This window comes from Annulohypoxylon maeteangense (assembly GCF_022496945.1).
Source record: "Annulohypoxylon maeteangense strain CBS 123835 unplaced genomic scaffold GGS22scaffold_11, whole genome shotgun sequence".
Classification (NCBI taxonomy): domain Eukaryota; kingdom Fungi; phylum Ascomycota; class Sordariomycetes; order Xylariales; family Hypoxylaceae; genus Annulohypoxylon; species Annulohypoxylon maeteangense.
Genome location: NW_025953258.1, coordinates 1109935 through 1128315, shown reverse-complemented (window position 1 = coordinate 1128315; position 18381 = coordinate 1109935). Strand labels below are relative to the sequence as shown.

The 18381-nt window shown below is 47.0% G+C and overlaps 3 protein-coding genes across 3 annotated transcripts; 2 read left to right on the top strand and 1 right to left on the bottom strand.

The window, feature by feature from the left end:
• The first annotated feature begins 2164 nt into the window (after positions 1-2164).
• Positions 2165-6329, top strand: GGS22DRAFT_28606 (plasma-membrane proton-e). The gene is made up of 7 exons (XM_047966704.1): positions 2165-2850; positions 2930-3153; positions 3268-3936; positions 3993-4764; positions 4846-4991; positions 5097-5817; positions 5879-6329. The coding sequence occupies exons 1-7, from the start codon at positions 2319-2321 to the stop codon at positions 5959-5961; spliced, it is 3147 nt and encodes a 1048-aa protein (XP_047817830.1). The 5' UTR covers positions 2165-2318; the 3' UTR covers positions 5962-6329.
• Positions 6330-6345: 16 nt separating this feature from the next.
• GGS22DRAFT_28602 (CNH domain-containing protein) lies at positions 6346-12377 on the bottom strand. Its single transcript, XM_047966703.1, has 3 exons — positions 8449-12377; positions 7730-8401; positions 6346-7675 (listed from the first exon to the last, which is right to left on the bottom strand). Exons 1-3 carry the CDS (start codon positions 12082-12084, stop codon positions 6698-6700), a joined length of 5286 nt encoding a protein of 1761 aa, XP_047817829.1. The 5' UTR covers positions 12085-12377; the 3' UTR covers positions 6346-6697.
• A 4084-nt stretch (positions 12378-16461) lies between these two features.
• GGS22DRAFT_166611 (superoxide dismutase) lies at positions 16462-17687 on the top strand. Its single transcript, XM_047961879.1, has 5 exons — positions 16462-16571; positions 16928-17107; positions 17176-17327; positions 17388-17484; positions 17543-17687. Exons 1-5 carry the CDS (start codon positions 16559-16561, stop codon positions 17563-17565), a joined length of 465 nt encoding a protein of 154 aa, XP_047817828.1. The 5' UTR covers positions 16462-16558; the 3' UTR covers positions 17566-17687.
• The last annotated feature ends 694 nt before the right edge of the window (positions 17688-18381 follow it).

The window sequence follows — 18381 nt, the reverse complement described above, 5'->3', positions numbered from 1 at the left end:
TTAAATCGGGTAACACCCAAGCCCTGCGAGCTGAAATTTAGCGCGGGGCAACCCAGATCTATAGTGGTACTAGGTCTTGGCTCCCTGCAAATAATAAGATGACGTAACTGTATTTGGATTGGTTATTCTCCCTTTTCCAAGTTGTGTGGGAATGCTGTGCTTTAATTAGAAAAAATACCAGTATTATTTAGCCAAGTATGTATCTATAAACAAGTTTTTATATGATTTACATATAAGACTATTTGCTAAGACTCCTCGGTCGGTAAGGTACCTACTTAAGATTGAGAGAGAATGGAATGTCTCTTAAAAGAAAATATTTTGCTAATGTCTGGTATTTTTTCTACCTAATTAAAGCGCAGCACAACAAGATATCGACATCGTAGGTAAAGAACTTAGGTATACATGAAAATGTGCTAAATTATATTAGAGATACCTAGGTAGGTACCTATTTTTGTTAATACTCTCAAGTTTTCTCTTTGATAGTTCACAGCTCCTTTGTTATCCTACTTGCCTACGTATTTTCGTAATGTGCAGCTTGAGTTTTTACACACTGTGTTCTGTTAGTGGACAATTGATACTTTCATTTGTGTATATATGTCGGTGCTTTCAAGTAGGAAAATAATTTTTAGAGCATCAACAATCATCCTAGTTTATCTAGCCATCTACACTTACATCAATATCTTTACACCGATATCTTACCTATTCACATCAATATTATCATCATGAGTTCTCGAGGTAGTTACGACACGACGGGTGTCAAGAAGCCGCCACCCAAGCCTAAGCCGAAATAAGAAGACTTATTTCGAACTTCTACAAATTGCCCTTTCCTTCACATACTGCTTACCTACCTACCTACTAGGTGGCTAAGCAAGTTATTGATGTGAACAGACCTCGGAATGGCGTCAAGAATAGTGTCCCAGTGAACTATGCGCCAAAATATCCCCTGCTTCGCCTAGAAAGGTGACTTACAAATACTATGGTAAGTAGTCGACACAAGATGTGCCACACAGGGGATAGCTTTTGATACAGTGCGATGCAATGGAATCAGCACATGGAATACGTTTAATATTAGAATATAGCTATTTTAAACAGGAAAACCTACATACTGATGTAGTTACTTAAATACTTACCTAGCAACCAATGTGATTTGTTTCCTTGACTTATTAGATCTCTCATTTCCTTGATAGGTAGGTACCTGTACAGAATAATCACATGGATGTTATCTAACTGAACGAAACCTACCCAAGAATCCTTTTGTTGTAGGGAATTGGTAAGATGCATATGTACATACTTCGTAAGTTGATTAAAATTTCAATATCAGAATTGGTGAATAAATCGAGGGATTAGATAACTCAGATTACGTAGCTTGCTTATGTAACCCGAGTTCATCTGCCAGGTGGTGAGACCCACCTATCAATGAACGGATTCAATTCATTAATAATCGGGCTCATTGAATACCTACCTATGGATGTAATATGCGATATACGATCGATTGACTACATCATGCACTGCATCTCGTGGTTGACCATCTCAAGTTGCTTGGGTGACAAGATTTCCGCGAGTTCCGGAACTCTCATGTGTTACTAGTAAGCACGTGGGATATGAACGGGAATATATCGTTAGGTAGGCGGCTGATAGGGAACTAGCAGGAGATCCAATAGTTTTGCTCGACTTGGGCAGACCTGACTGCGGGGATTGACGGTGAGCAAATCACATCGCAATGGTTGCGTCGTCTCGACTTCACCACTCTTGCTTGACTGGTCCTAGAAGGGAATACCGGTCAGCCCAATGCCAGCCTTCTACGTAATGATGACCAAACATTCTAGGATATCTCGGCTCGCATTTCCGCCAATAATGGCACCGCTGTTCTCAGCTTTCGCGGGATTGACGTCGTTCTTTACTATCACTGCTGGTTCCTTTTTCTTACCCCTTTGTGCTAAGAGCCATGGGCAGCAAAACAAAGCAGCCATTTACTCGTCTCTTCTGCCGCGCAAGCTTCTTCCCGGATAGCCAGGCGCACTAACTAGTTGATACTATTGCGCCGAACAAGGTGCCTGCTTGAGCTGAAAACTCTATCTATACAGCTAGTTAGGAACCTGTCTATATTATAGTTGGATCTGTCAAATCCTATGAGTATAGCGGACAGTCTAAACGTCAATCTCTGAAAGGTTCTTTGTTTATCTGCTGCGGGATTTTCACAAGCCTGAGCATAGAAGATACTTCTGTTTCCCATCTAAGTTTGTGATATCTATCAGGGACAGCTCGACGAAGGAAGCAGGAGCGCGCCGGACAACTCTCTTGTTGTCAGATTGCGAGCAATGGACATCCTGTCTCATTCAAGAGAGCACGGCGGCCCAGCCGAAGACGACGTCGAAGCCCAGGGGGCCAGTCACTCCAATGGAGCAAATTACTCGGCCGAACAACACGATGGTGGCCAGATGGCCGAGCCCGGCCGCGATCAGAGTAGTGAACATATTAAATTTGGGGAGTTTCGGATGAACGTACCGGCCAAGAGTTCTGACCTGAATGAATATGAGGCACTCGATCGATTCATTACGACCTTCGATGTCGAGCGCAGAGCGAGCCTCGCAAGTGGTATTGGCAGAAGACGCAAGCAACCGAAATGGTGGCAATTCTGGAAATCTAAAGACGGTGAATTGGAAGATGAGCCTCGGTCTACCGAAGTCGGAAAGCCACCAGACTCGTGGCTCGAAACCGAGATCCGCGATGGGTTAACCTCTGCTCAAGTAGAAGAAAGACGTAGACGATTCGGTTGGAATGAGCTGATGGCGGAGAAAGAAAACATGTTTGCTAAGATTCTGAGCTATTTCCAGGGGCCTATCCTTTATGGTGAGCAAGACCTAGGCTAATACGACTGGCCGACCAATCTTTGTGAATCTATTAAAATAGGTCCTGACAAGTAGTTTAGTTATGGAAATCGCCGCATTACTGGCCGTCGGTCTGGGCGACTGGATAGATTTCGGAGTCATTATCGGCATCCTCTGTCTTAATGCGTTTGTTGGTTTTTACCAAGAGAAGCAAGCAGCAGATGTGGTAGCAAGTTTAAAAGGCGATATTGCCATGAGAGCTCATGTTGTACGCGATGGTAAAGAAGATCAAATTCTAGCTAGGGAATTGGTTCCCGGGGATATTGTAAGTGTTATTTCCAGCCTCCCTGAAGTGATAGCTGTGTTTTCTACCATTCCCATTGAACCTTGATACCTGCCGAGAATATCGCGAGAGGACATTTAAGCTTACAGTGTGTAGATAATCATTCAAGAAGGACAGACCGTTCCAGGTGATGCCCAGTTGATTTGTGATTATAGTAGGCCTCATGACTTCGAACAATTCAAAGAACTAAGAAATGAGGACAAATTTGGCGACGAGGAAGAAACTAAAAACGGTAACCAAAAGGCGAAGGATCAGGAGAAGACTGAGGAGGAAGACGATGACGAGTCGATTCATTTTGGCGAACCCCTCGTGGCTTGCGATCAATCAGCAATTACCGGCGAATCCCTCGCCGTGGACAAATACATGGGCGACGTTTTATATTACACGACGGGATGCAAACGAGGAAAAGCTTTCGCTATTATGACTACATCTGCCAAATACTCCTTCGTCGGACGAACTGCATCTTTGGTCCAAGGGGCTAAGGATCAAGGCCACTTCAAGGCCGTGATGGATAGCATTGGAACTTCATTGCTGGTGCTCGTCATGTTTTGGGTTCTCGTCGTATGGATTGGGGGTTTCTTCCACCATCTTAGGATCGCAGAACCCCACGTACAGAATCTTCTCCATTACACATTGGTGCTACTAATTATTGGAGTTCCTGTTGGTCTCCCTGTAGTGACGACGACGACACTCGCTGTGGGTGCTGCGTATTTAGCGAAGCAAAAAGCCATTGTTCAAAAATTGACGGCTATCGAGTCCTTAGCGGTACGTGCTTCCAAACACTGCCACGTGTATAAATTGTTCACTAAAGAGATTAATAGGGCGTCAATGTACTCTGTTCTGATAAGACTGGCACTCTCACGGCTAATAAGCTCAGCATTCGTGAGCCGTTCGTTGCCGAAGGCCAAGATGTGAATTGGATGATGGCCGTCGCGGCTTTAGCAAGCTCTCACAATATTGCATCACTCGATCCCATAGATAAGGTCACCATCACAACATTGAAACGTTACCCGAAGGCGCGCGACATACTACGACAAGGTTGGGTGACGGACAAATTCACTCCATTCGATCCCGTTTCTAAGCGAATTACAACTGAATGCCACTTGGGAGATGATCGCTACGTCTGCGCAAAGGGTGCGCCGCGTGCCATCGTGAATCTCGCAAACGTTAGCGATGAAGTCCGTACTATGTATAACCAAAAAGCCAGGGAATTCGCCTTACGAGGGTTCCGCTCTTTGGGCGTAGCGTACAAGAAAAATGACGAGCCGTGGGTTTTGCTAGGACTTCTGTCCATGTTCGATCCTCCACGCGAAGATACCGCACAGACGATCATCGAGGCGTCGCATCTTGGCGTGCCTGTGAAAATGCTTACTGGTGATGCGATCGCTATAGCAAAAGAGACCTGTAAGATGTTGGGACTGGGTACTAAGGTGTATAATTCCGAAAGATTGATACACAGCGGCTTGACCGGTACTGTTCAGCATGATCTTGTACAACGGGCCGACGGGTTCGCAGAGGTGTTCCCGGAACATAAATATCAAGTCGTTGAAATGTTACAACAGCGTGGCTCGTTAACAGCAATGACGGGAGATGGTAAGGATCCCCAAGAAACTATCTGCTTCGGAAAAAAAAATGAAAAAGTAGCATATTATTAACACTTGGGTCCCCCTACAGGTGTCAACGATGCCCCTTCTCTGAAAAAGGCGGATTGCGGAATCGCTGTGGAAGGGTCTTCTGAAGCTGCTCAAGCGGCTGCTGATATCGTGTTCCTGGCTCCAGGACTTAGCACCATCATCTTATCGATCAAGACTGCTCGCCAGGTATACATCCCTCTCCTAGCATTTGTTGCTATCCACGAGGACCATTCTTCGAAAGTGATAAGGCGCGTTTTATTTGGGCATTCAACATACTAACTTCGGAAACAGATCTTCCAACGGATGAAAGCGTACGTGCAATATCGTATTGCTCTGTGTCTTCACCTTGAGATTTACCTAACGACGTCAATGGTCATCATCAACGAGACTATCCGTCCGGACCTCATAGTATTTATCGCGCTATTCGCCGACCTGGCCACCGTAGCAGTCGCATATGATAATGCCCATGTCGAACCCCGTCCGGTAGAGTGGCAGCTGAAGAAAATTTGGGTTATCAGTGTGATCCTGGGCTCTCTCCTGGCAGCTGGTACCTGGATCATCCGGGGCACTATGTTCCTAGCCAATGGAGGCGTGGTACAGCGGTTCGGTTCCATACAAGAAGTCCTATTCCTCGAGGTCGCCTTAACCGAGAACTGGCTCATTTTCGTGACGCGTGGTGGGCGCACGTGGCCGTCATGGCAGCTCGTAGGCGCTATACTAGGTGTCGACGCGCTAGCTACCATCTTCACCCTCTTCGGCTGGCTCTCCGGTAGTGGTGGCGGGGTAATGGAAACGACGCCCCACACCTCATTCCGCAACTCGCACAACGGGTGGACTGACATCGTCACCGTCGTCGTCGTGTGGGCGTATAGCATCGGCGTGCTGATCTTCATCGCTATCGTATACCTTGCGCTCAACAGCTTCTCGTGGATCAACAATCTGGGTCGTAAGGACCGTAACAAAAAGGATACGCAGATCGAGAATATTATCGGCCATCTTAATAAGCTTGCTGGTAAGTGGGGTTTAAATTGCTATTCTTGCGTGAAGATTATGAATAGACTGACACTTTTTAGTCGAGCATGAGCCGGATCCGAAGACTGGTCGTGATAAATACTTTATTGTAGAGAAAACGGCCGCTGATGAAGAGGATATTTAAGAGTGTGCCACCTATTCTTATCTGTATAGCCATCTACTTGAACATGGGCATGTTGACTTGGAAGCAACGATACTACAAGCAGCTATTCTTTTGATATTGAGAATAATATATGATAATTCTCGTGCTCTAGTCATTTCTGAAAAAGAGCAAACACCTGTTATTGAAATTGGAATGCAATCTAGAAGAGCAAAAACATTGATTATTCACAAGAATACCTAGGTACGTAGTTTGACCATTTAAACATTTGATAACAATTATTACGCATCGAAAAAGGGTATACTATGAATTGATATCAACCACGCCTACATGGCACCTATCGTTAAAGACAACGATATTGCATCCATCCTATTTTGTCTCATTTCGTCTCATCTCCTCCACGCGGCGAAGAGAAGAGCACCAATTGGCGATACGAGAATAGCTTACTTCAAAAAACCCTAGGTCACACGTAGAACGCCCATGCCAATTATGCAAATTCATCTCATCCAGGAAATCTGCCCCGTCCCGTCATAATGAAAACCCCCGTCAATTAAAAATCGTCTTCTAACAGTAAGCCTGTTGCGAAAAGGGGTATTCTGGCAGAAAATATTCACTTAAGATGCTTTCCGTGCGGGGACGTGCTTTAGAGAAACAAATATGCAACCATTCCTTAGCTCCAGAGACCATTCACTACTCGATTTGAAAGTAATAATGGTCGGTCGTCATTCGATCGTTCCTAATGCGTACCGTTCGTAATCTCCTACTTTTCCATGTGCCCGCTATTGAGTAGCATCTCTAGGACAATCTGTTGGCCTGCAACCTCCGGGTGTGCCATGCAGATTTTCACCGTGCCCTTTGAGTCGAGACCGTTATCAACAGGGGTGAGGTTCATGTTTTGGCCGTTTGCACTCGAAGAGCCTCCTGTCGGTCCTCGGACACCGTAATCGAGAACCCTCACATCTCTTCCGGCGATGATCTGGCGTAGCCGACCGTTCTCGGCGTTGCGTACCTCCACATAATCTTCGTTGAAGAGAAGTAGATATTGGCCATACATCGTCGCACCCCTTGCCTTCTTCTGCTTTCCGGAGTATTCCATGATGACGCTACGGCTAACGTCGCCATATTTATCTACATAGACAGCGCAGTCTTCATAAGCCAACAGGAACTCCTGATCATTCAAACGGAACATGCCGAGTGGTCGCTGTTCCTTGATGCGATTTGCGATGTTAGCAGTCGCGGGTTGCCTAACATCGGGTATTGACATGGGTATCTTCTTGTCGAGAGTTAACAATTCAAACCCCCTAGCCGTCGATACGGCAATGTACGTGTGGAAAATGTTAAGCGAGTAACATTCGGTAGGGAAAAAGAACTCGTCATAATCTCGGAAGCTCTCGGTTACACCCACTCCGGCCTTTCGGCTACCACCGAATAGGCGAGATTTCTTCTCTGTTGCCTTTTGGAAAACGGGCTCAAGCACCTTAAATGTGCTGTGTAAATTTTCCTTCTTCTTGTAAAATACCAGCATCCGGTCCTTCATACGGGCCGTCGCGAAGAATGATACATCTTTGGCTAGACGTTGAGGAGAACGGCGGGGGTTATCGTTCGAGGGAGCCGGAAAATTAGAGGGGGGCGATACTACGTCCAAAGGATAGGATATAAGATTTCTCTCGGATAATATTAGGACGACGGAAAACTCCTCCAAAACCGCAATTTGTGTGACTCGACTCGGTGCAACCGTCTAGGAAATGAGTAAGTAAATAGCATAAGACATCGATAGGTAAGGTATCATTACCTTGTTCCAGCCCCTTTGATCACTTGCCTCCGATACGCAAACACCCATGTCCGTACCAACCGCGACCATATTCTTGCCGAAGGCAGAGAATCCGGTAGCACAGTTGACGCCTGCTCTGGAGATTGGCGGAGGGCCACGACCTGATCCACATGCTTTCTCCACCTCCCGAATGGCTCTATCAAGGGGAGTTCCACGTATATGCACACCTCCTACATACTTGCCGATGGCAGCGACTGGGTCATAGGCGAAAGCACTGTCAGCCATAACGCGTAATTTAAACGGCTCCGCGTTTTGAGCATGCAAGGCCTTGGCGTGGCGTGTCTTGGCCTCGATGATCCTATCGCACCAATCCTGTCGTGCCTGGGCTGACTGGGCGAATAAGGTGTACACTTCATGTCCCAAATGCTTGATACGGAAAGGATAGAGGATTCTCCCTTCGCTATCAGCCGAGTTAGCAGTGGCCAGTCTAGTGACCGCCACCGAACCGACGGATGAGCTGGTAGCTGCATGGTCTAAACCCGGTCGTTCGGTACTATTCGACGCTACTTTGTTGAGTTTGGTGGCTTCTAAGGTCGGGTTCGCTGCTCGAGTTAACGGGGCTGCGATGCCCTTCTGCTTGGAGATAGGGTCATCTTGACTGCTTTCGAGGAACAGCAATGGCATGGGAATAGGCTAATGACGTTAGTAAATAATGGTTACGAGAAGGATGAGATGCCTACTTCTTTTGATACGTCGTATTTCTTGTCTTGCCTACCATCTCTCGATACAACTAGTTTGGCAAGGATCAAGTAATGATCGAATAATAGAGCATGCGTATCTACCCATCGCACGCCCTTTGAACCCATCCTCTGGAGATCGCCTTGGAGGATAAGTTCTCGGCCAAGATGATCCAAGTGAAGGTCAGCATGGAAGCCTGGTCGGAGAACGAGCATCTGGTCTAACTCGATCATCGTAACCTTCTTCTGCATCTCATCTACCTTCGCATCGCACTCGAGAGTCATCGACTTAACTTCGTCGATGGCTCGCTTGAGGTTGGCCCTCTCCTCGCTATCGTTCACCATCTGCTTCAATACTGTCTCTAAGAGAAGAGAGTACCTCTGTAGACGCGTGATAGGATCTTTCAGGTAGCTGGTCCAGTCGAGACGTTGTGATCGAGGATGTGCCTGATTCTCGTTGAGAAATTGTTTGAACAAGAAGTTTCTGTCTGCCTCTTTCTTTACTTGATACCGTGCATAAGGGAAAGCGGAAGCGTAATCGACATAAGCGGCCCTAGCCTTTCGAACCCATTCTCTAAAGATGTCACTGAATCCCACAATCCAGGGACCCTGTTCTTTTTGCCGATATTTCAATTGGGCCAGCAAATGATCCATGTTAACCCGCTGGACTGCATCGACCTTGCCAAACACGTTGCTAACGAACTTATCGATCCGGCCCTCAGCAACGATCCTAGGTTGAGACTGGAGGAGGCGGTCTCGATATAAGACTCGAAGGACGTCGAGACGATCCATGTACACTTCTTCCGATGTAACAATTTCGTGCAGCACATTTTGCCGGGCGACTTCCTTCTTATCCTTGCCTTCGGTGCTTTCCTTAGTCATATGATAGAACATCACCCAATCGACTACTTTGACACCATTGGACATGAAGTTGTCCAGGTTCGCTTTCTTCAGAGTCCTAGTACAGTGGTGAGAATAGCAGCGTGCTGATAACTCGTGCCCAGTTTCATCGACATCATATTCGTGTAATTTCGGTGCGTAACAGCCGGAGCCGGTTAGCTGCCATAGCACGCCAGAGATGGAGCCGGGTCCAAACTTGAGCCACTCTTCTTCAGGGACAAGAATACCAGCCTCTAACATCGAGTCCGCGACCTGAGTACTCAGGGCCTCGGCATCCGCAACGTTCATCGTAGGAACCTTTAAGCAGAACAGCCTGACAAGGCCATCTTCAAGAGTCTTCCTCTTCAAGTCGGGCTCTCCCTCAGCCATCTCGCGAATCCATTTAGCGATACCACTTAGAGCCCACGGTTCCGCGCAAGAACGAACGTCGACCACAGTCAATTTCTCCGGTTGGAATTTTCGCCGACGGCCGCTAGGGAGGGTTATTACATCGTAATTTATTGATGAGGCCGTCCCTGTTTCATAGCCTTCGTACGGCAATCCTTGTTGTTGGGCGGCCAATTGTTGTTGCTGCCGCATGTGTCTCAACCGCGCATTCCGTTCCTCGGCGGCGTCGGTCTTGGACCTGCCCGGAGGCTGAACTAGAGGGGATGTACTATGGCTGGATAACGATATAGATCTTTCAACTTGCAGCTGCTGCGCGTTCTGGCCATATTGGGCATCTGGTCCGGAGTACGACCGCGAATCCACACTGAGAGAATATCCATGCTGACCTTGTCGGCTCGGTGATTGGGCCGATAGCATGGAACTGCTGTCCGAGCCGGCAGGAATGGCCGGGAGCGGCCTATTGGAAAGGCCGGGGTGGTAGAACATATCCGGATAGTCGTCCTTGGGAGACTCGCTACCGCTCTGTCTTGAATGCAGGGAAACACGCTCGTCACCTTCATCAAAACTTAAGCGATGCGCGGTTGGTTGCTGCAAGCCGCCAGTACCTTCGTAATCCACGTCAGCCTGCTCAAAGGCTGGGTATCTGTTACTTCCGTGACTCCTCTGTGAAGTGTGATTACTACGAGTCTGTAAGGCTTGAGTTTCCCCAGGTGTTATGTCAGTAATCGGGGGAGACCCAAGATTGTTGTCATATGCTAGGTGTCCTGCATAACCGCCGCCCGCGAGTCCAAGATCCATCCCAGCATAGTCACTGTCGCTACTCGGCTCCTCTTTATGGGTCGCCAGAGTAGGTTGTATGGAAGTTTCTGATTGATTGAAATATGGTAACGGTCCACCGACAGTACTAAATCGGCGGTCGTCCTCTTCGGCCTGCTGTAGTGCCCAAGCCCCAGCCGCGCCCTCGGGATCGCTCTCGTCGCCATCGTAATCTTCATGCGCGTATGGGTTGGTCGAATGATTTCTATTCAAAGTCGATGCGTTGGAAGAGTAACGGTTTACCCCTGTCGGTTCCTCTTGGTTGGTCAGCGTTGTGGCAGTTGAATGGTAACTCGCGTTAGATGTCAACCGACGGAGATTTTGTAGATCGCCGTCAGGCAGAGCGCCATTACGCTGGTCGAATCCTGATGGTCGTGAACCATTCCTCCCAAGCTCGGCTTCGATGTCTTGGATGATACTATCCTGTGTAGAATATTCTTGTACATCGGGTGCTGAAGCTCCATTGCGAGCATACCGGTCTCCTACGGTCTCCTCGACCGGTCGGCTCGGTAATGGCGCATTCGTTGGATGTCGCGTCAAACCAGTTACTAGCTGCGAATGTGCTGGGGGTGACGGTAAAGGTGACGCTGCCGAATTTGATCTCGACGCACGATTCAAAAACGAATGCGGGTCGCTAGCAGAGTAATTAGGCCCTACAGGTATCTGCGAATGGGTCGGATATGGCGCCTGGTCAGACGAGGATGAGTCGGAAGAATAAAATGTAGCCGGCGGGGTCCTGGAATCCGTCGAATAGCTCGCACCAAATTGTAGATGTGTAGAATCATAAGTAGTAGTATGATTCGCGGCTGCACCGCTTGTGCCAGACGGATATGGCAAGCTATAAGTCGTCTGATCGTAACTAGCACCGTAGGTAGTCGGTGTAGTAGATGATTGTCTCTGTTGGGCGGCGCTAGAAGAGTATGTAGGTTGGGCTTGGAAATAGGGCGACTGGTTCAACGGCGGCGATCCATAAGACTGGTTGTTGTAGTTGGTGTAACTTGCATAGGTCGACTGGCGTTGAGGTACCGCCGAGCCAGAATATGCGGCGGGATTGTATGGAGCAGGTGCAAAACTGCTAGGCGTTGCCGAAGTAGGACTATACGGAGCAGGAGCGGTCGCATTTGGCTGCTGCCGCCTGTGTGACGGATGCGGAAGATAAGGTGTTGCGGTTGACTGAGATCGAGCGAAGGCTTGCGGATTATACGTTGACGGCGTAGGAGGCGTCTGAGGCTGATACTGGTGTTGGTATCCGGCCATGGCGACACTTGAATTGCCATAGTTGGATCTGTTAGGATCACTTGGACTGGCTAGGAACAGCTCATCACGATTACCGAGACCTGCGACTGAAGTGTTCAACGTTGGCTGATAACTTGGGCGAGTAGCGGTCGACGCGAAAGCGCTAGAATCATCACCGTTGTTAAAGCTTGGCTGCCGGTGTGGATATGCTGCCTGGTCTTGTGAAGACCGATTCGCAACAGGATATTGTACTGGGGGGACATGGCCGTATCGGCGCTGGTCATTATCTCGGAAGGACATGTTGAGGGGCGCGAGGGGGGTCTTTGCGCAAAGGCTGACTATAGAGTAGGGTATCTCGGGTATCGACAAGTGCGTTAACGGCGATGTCGCATTGATGGGGTGTTAATAGATTGGAACTCTATTGTGGCCCGAATTTGACAGCGTGCATCCTCATAAGCCCCAGTCTCAGAAGAAGCCTAGAACAAAGTTTGTCTTCGGGGAATTCGAAAGACGCTAGACGGTGCAGGTAGAAAGCATCTGAACGGCACGCACAGTGAACTAGTGAATAAAACGATAAACCGATAAGACGTTAACTGTGATGGTCGGTTCGTCGCACGTCGTGAACTTAAAGGTAAAAAGTCAATGGCCGACCAGTAAATGTGGTAAAACCTTAGCTACCTAAAGGAGATACTATTAGGAGGCAAGGTATAGATATGAGAGCACGGAGTACGGGTAATATGTCAGTAAGGTGGCAGGTGGCAGGGTGAGTGAGTGTTGGAGAGGTCGGATTTTTTACAATGTGCCGAGACGGATAGAAGAAATAAAATTATAATAATACAGGCTGAACGAGGCTTGCAATGAGTCGGTAGGATTTGCGCGACTAGAAATTAAGAATTGTCAAGATGAATATTACCCATTCTGTGCGCAGGCGTGTAGATGCGTAAATGTGTAAATGTGTAGGAAGTGAACGGATGGATGTTTGACGGTTCATGGAAGATTGGGGATGGGGCACTTAGGTTTAGGTTGAAGTGGTCGAAGTAGTAAAAAAGTGGGCTGGGCTGAATTGGAAGGATTGGGGGCCGCTTCTCCAGCTCAGGTGCTGTTGGCTTTTTGGCTTTTGGCTTTTGGTCTCTTTTTTCTTCTTCTAGGGTTCTCCCACAGCTTTTTTGGGAAGTGACCCTCCCCGGTAAGAGCGTGGTCCGGTGGTGTAATGGCGTACCAAGAGTGCAGGTCCCCTCTATGTATGCTGCCGGTGTCACCCTAGGACGTAGTAGATCAATACAACATTGAAATGTAAAAAACCAAGCCACATCTTTTACACCAGAGCACTTCGTGGAGGGGCTTTTAAGAGGGCTGTGCATCGTCACTACTTACTTATTGGCCTCCCATTTACCATTTTCTTGAATTTAATAATCTTCTATGACTCTTTCTCTGTGGACTTGGAAGAATTGGACTTGAGCACTGCCGCGAGACATTAAAGAATTATCTGTTGGCAAACCGGCAAATCAGAGATCCATTTAACACCATGTCCTACCCTGTCACAGTGCGTTCCCTTTTTGGCGATACTTATCACAATCCTTCAGCAACTACATACAAGAGCCACATTCCTATTTGAATTGTTTCTAAGGCCAGTCGCTGCAGGACTTGCTTTTGAAACGAACATCTTCGGCGACCAATTCCAGTATTGAACCCCTACCTAGTATGTATTAAGTACTATACCGTCATGATTATCGGTTAGTTACCTACCTACCTATATAAACAAAGTCAGTCTCGACATACCTCCTGGCAATTACAAAACAGCACGATACAGTCAATCTCTGTACTAGCTGTAATTTTAATATTTTACAGGCCATCCACGTGGATGATGACCCGTTATGCATCATGGACGACTGCGTTTAATGATATCCGAAGGGATGGAGCAGACACGCAGCCACGGCACTGTAGCCGGTTAGTAGTGCTGACGGTTGGACTCTCGCCAAATGACTGATCGCTACATCAACGTGACTTAAGGGTAAGATCGCCGCTCTACCTTGCGAATACCCTCCATCCTTCTAATTCATAAATGCCTATTACTAGGTACCTACCAAACAGATATTACTTACTAGAAACAACATACATATATTAAACGAAACTAGCAGTTTTAATTTTCACGGGTTTAAGAATACTTATATCATACCTATCCAACAATATGAAATATAAGTCTCTCCATCGCCTATTTGCGGGGTCATTAGTTGCGGAGGTGCTTATACGAATAGTATCACCGCGCTAAGTTGCGAGTTCAAAAACCACCAAGTCGGATTTTAGAACCTCTTATCAAACGCGAGGCCTGAACTCAACTATAGGTACCTACCTACCTACCTACTTATGTTTCCCTTTACTCGGCAAGACATCTGTGACACAAAGTCCTAGGTAGGTAAATAGCGTAACATCTTAACATCCGAATTGACAATGTCACGCAACCGGTTGTGTCGACTTCCAGTAGCGTGCAGCCACGTCTTACCTGCTGAATGTCGAACATATCTACCTGCTGCCAAGATATTCCCCATAAACAAATTGCAAGCTTGTGCTACACCTTGTAACTACCTACTGTACATCCGAAGGGATATTGGCCGATGCCGAGTAGGGTGTATCGGAGGTATGCTTTGAACTAAGTCTGGATTTTATACATCCCTTTAAGATATCTATTAAAGGTTGAAACTCGTCGTAGGGCTGAACGGGTGATCTAAATTTATCTAAATAACGAGGTCCAGTCCAATTTAAGTTTCCACTTGCAACCGGACGATCAACCGGTTGAATGTGCCGAGTGGTCCACATCACCTTAAATTGCGAAGACTTTCAAACTTGGAAGTTTAACTTAAGAAAGTGCATAAACCCTTTTTCACCCCTATTACAAGTCCCTTCCTATTTTGTACTAATAGATTCTACGGAAAACTTCGAAACATGTGAATACAACGTCGATAAGTATATTACCTAGCTACCTTCAGCATTCGAAACTTCGAAACATCTTAATGCCTTCAAGTTTAGCCTTTGAACTGCATTACAACTACGGCGTCGCGCCGCAGAGAATATTCGAAGGCAGTGAAACACTTAAAATGTCGTCATGAACCCCCCAGAATCATCCAACCCGCGTGTTGAAGTAGCCACTAAGGCAGTCATCATAACCGTTCGTGCCCCAATCTCGCAGTCAACATAGGGTCATAGACGATACGACGTAAGCTGTGCATTCGGATGAAGCATGTTGGAGTTACCGTGGTCTAGAACATTGTTCTAAGGTAGGTAGGTACCTATGGTATCACGGCTATCGGATCGTGCGAATCGAGGGTTATACGTCACTTATTTCTCTCAGGGGACTTCGCCTACATAGCACGTGTCCGCAAAGCAGGTATCTAGCAACGCAAGCCTGAGCCGCAATAAGGCGGATCAGGAATTGAGAACTTGTTTGCTTCATCGCCTATCATCACAGCCCTCGGTCTGACGATCTTCTAGGCTTCTCTTAGTTTCATTACGTGGCGGCGTGGCAGCTCTAAGTGCTGTAATTCATTCTTTGGCATTTCGGAAAGGTTGCCGAACCGGTAACATATTGCAGCCAGGCTGGTAAGATGACTATTAAACCCGCTTATACCTTTTATACCTTCAAAACTTACAGCCTGTGTTATTGTTCGTTTTAAAGGTAGGTCCAATGTCTCATTCTCATACACTTCGTGAAAGCTGCCTTTCTTAGGTCCCTTGACCCGCCTACTTGGTTGGTACTAAGTGAAAGGGGCTGCAGACAAGAAACCAAACAAAATGCCAATTGTTTAGTGGTCTGTCTTGTGGTGGTGCCTCATTCGTGTTTCATCGACTCAGGTACTCATACGATGCATACTAACTCGGCTCTTCTCTCATCGACCTACTTCGTCCCATCATTAGCATTTATTATAATGCATCTTAATGTTACCCAAACTAGGCGGGGCGATGCCATTTTCCCGTTAGGTGCGTGTAGGACAGCAGTTCGCGGCGACCCCGATCAAGATCCCCCGTCGTCGTTACTCGACGTATACGATACCATACACCCGGTATGCAACTTGATATATATGACCTAAGCCAATTCGTCGAAAATCCGTCATCCTAAATGTTGAACTCGATCATTACTTTCCACCCTAGGACATCCCCATGTTCAGGAAGTCAAGGTGAAGGAAAGGCGATAACGAATTCTTGATTGCGCAATACCTTAGCCCCAACTCCGTGCTCCGTCTTCGCTCTGCAGCTGTAGTGGAACCAAAGTAAAGTCCGAATCCAATAGCAAAGGCCGAGCTTGTGATGGAAGGATGATATCATTTATAAGCACAAGTCGACCAGTTATGACGGCAACGACGACACGAAGCGGGGCACTTCTTTATATTGCCCCCACATTGACAGTAAAAAAAGCCCTGGAGGTACCTCGTTAACTGCCCTTAGCCTCTCATTATAGCGCGATTGCGTGTTGTACCCTTGGTATTGAGGGAAGTGTTAGGTAGGTATGTATAATGAGAAGAAGGCGCTCTTACCTGGTGAAACGGTTTATGTAAGGTATTGTTAATGGTGGTGGAAGGTGCAAGTGCGAACCGGCTTAGGCATCGCTTCCCGAGATCCTCCCCTCTCCTCATTAGTACAAATTAGATAGAACATAGCAGAAGGATCCCCCTCTTCTTCTCCCCCTCTCCTAAAAAATTACAAGCCATCCTACCACCTAGATCAACGCCTTCTACTAGAATTCTAGCTTTCACAACTCGGAAACAAGACAAAAGTAGTCAAAATGGTCAAAGCAGGTACGTCGGATAGTCTCCGTTATTTAAACAGCAGTCAATTCCATCATTTCCGGATTTAGAATGGCTGCATGAGCACGATTGCGCGCATTTCGTCAACTAGTAGTCCCTGCTGTACACCAAGGCTGCGACGGAATGTCAGGATGGACACCTTGCTGGACACGCCAGGGAACGGCCTAACGAAAGTCAAACCGAACTGGTGGGATCATAATCTTCCAATTGGGGAAGCTTCTCTTCCAGATCTGCTTGTCGAAACCCCTGCCGTGTCTTTTTTTAACCCAGTTCAATGTTCAATCCAGTCATCTGTGGTGATTACCCAATAATGGTCTGAATCAATGCTAATTAGAATTTCTATCTAGTTGCTGTCATCCGGGGTGACTCCAAGGTCGCTGGGACCGTCACCTTCGAGCAGGCCTCCGAGTCTGACCCTACCACCGTTTCGTGGGACCTTACCGGCCACGACCCCAACGCCCAGCGTGGATTTCACATCCACACTTTCGGAGACAACACCAATGGTTGCACATCCGCAGGTCCTCACTGTATGTGATATCTCAAAATAAATTCGGCGAGACGTGAGAGAGAGCATAATGACTGATCTGGGATGTAGTCAACCCCCATGGCAAGACCCACGGTGACCGAACTGCCGAGACTCGCCACGTCGGAGACTTGGGCAACATTACTACTGATGCTCAAGGCAACGCCAAGGGCTCCGTTCAAGACTCCCTCATCAAGCTGATCGGACCCGAGAGCATTATTGGCGTATGTGCTAGAATTACCCAGATATGCTATGCTAGTAAATATGGCTAACCTTGGACAAAGCGAACTGTCGTATCCCACGCCGGTACCGATGATCTCGGCAAGGGCGGCAACGAGGAGTCCCTCAAGACCGGTAATGCTGGTGCTCGTCCTGCCTGCGGTAAGCTGTTCCAAAGCAAACATGTATGGTCATTAGCATTGTTTCTGACAAAAATTAGGTGTTATTGGCATCTCCAGCTAAATTCGTACTGAATGAGGAGATGACTTAGTGATCAAATCTAGCTTCGTTGAACCAGTCTGAATGTCATGTAATTGACCATACTTAGTAGCTAGCTCTTCAAAATAAATCTCGTGATATTTAAATGTATTTTTTAACATTCATACCGCACGCCCGTAGCATCCGAATATTACACATACACCACTGTAGTCATCATATGGATTAAGTAGCTACACTACCGGGTGGGGGGGGTATCTGGACATGGTCACAGGGATAGTCACCAGGGGTGTACATAATGTCAACTAGTAATCATTAACTCATAGTCACCAGTCTGATTGGCTGTTGGTGGGATAGTATCACCCCCGAGGGCAATCGTAACCCTCTAGCAAGGGTTATATCGAAGGAAATAGCTACCTTGGAGACAGCCTCACCTTCTATTACAACGGTTGTTGATCCGACAGATGTCAGGTTGGTGATCGTCACCACACCAGTAATCATTACTAAACTTAGCTATATTAAAAAAAGGAAAAAAAGAAGAAGCTATCGCGGTCAATTGATTACTTATTGCCCTAGGGCTTCAAGGTGTATTTTTATTACTTTGAAAAGTCAGGTTTTTTTTACTTGAACTACTTGAACTACTTGAATTATTTAAACTACTGTTGATTTACGAGATTTACCATTACACTACGATAGTCACAGTTTACAGTTTACAGTTTACATTTGCATGATTACTAATCCCGTTTTTTCGAACTTTGATATATAACCTATTCTGGGATCAAAGATACGTATCTTAGAAGCGTTGATTTGACATGGTGTCAGGTCCTGACACTGTTGCCAGGG

What these genes read in the sequence shown, in the direction of transcription:
- GGS22DRAFT_28606 (XM_047966704.1), top strand. Translation starts at nt 2,319, where the DNA reads ATGGACATCCTGTCTCATTCAAGAGAGCACGGCGGCCCAGCCGAAGAC. An exon ending in CGATCAAGACTGCTCGCCAG is followed by an intron (nt 4,992 to 5,096) that starts GTATACATCCCT and finishes CTTCGGAAACAG; the next exon opens with ATCTTCCAACGGATGAAAGC. An exon ending in CCATCTTAATAAGCTTGCTG is followed by an intron (nt 5,818 to 5,878) that starts GTAAGTGGGGTT and finishes GACACTTTTTAG; the next exon opens with TCGAGCATGAGCCGGATCCG.
- GGS22DRAFT_28602 (XM_047966703.1), bottom strand. Translation starts at nt 12,084, where the DNA reads ATGTCCTTCCGAGATAATGACCAGCGCCGATACGGCCATGTCCCCCCA. An exon ending in AATACGACGTATCAAAAGAA is followed by an intron (nt 8,402 to 8,448) that starts GTAGGCATCTCA and finishes TAACGTCATTAG; the next exon opens with CCTATTCCCATGCCATTGCT. An exon ending in ATCAAAGGGGCTGGAACAAG is followed by an intron (nt 7,676 to 7,729) that starts GTAATGATACCT and finishes CTCATTTCCTAG; the next exon opens with ACGGTTGCACCGAGTCGAGT.
- GGS22DRAFT_166611 (XM_047961879.1), top strand. An exon ending in GACCCGAGAGCATTATTGGC is followed by an intron (nt 17,328 to 17,387) that starts GTATGTGCTAGA and finishes CCTTGGACAAAG; the next exon opens with CGAACTGTCGTATCCCACGC. An exon ending in TGGTGCTCGTCCTGCCTGCG is followed by an intron (nt 17,485 to 17,542) that starts GTAAGCTGTTCC and finishes GACAAAAATTAG; the next exon opens with GTGTTATTGGCATCTCCAGC.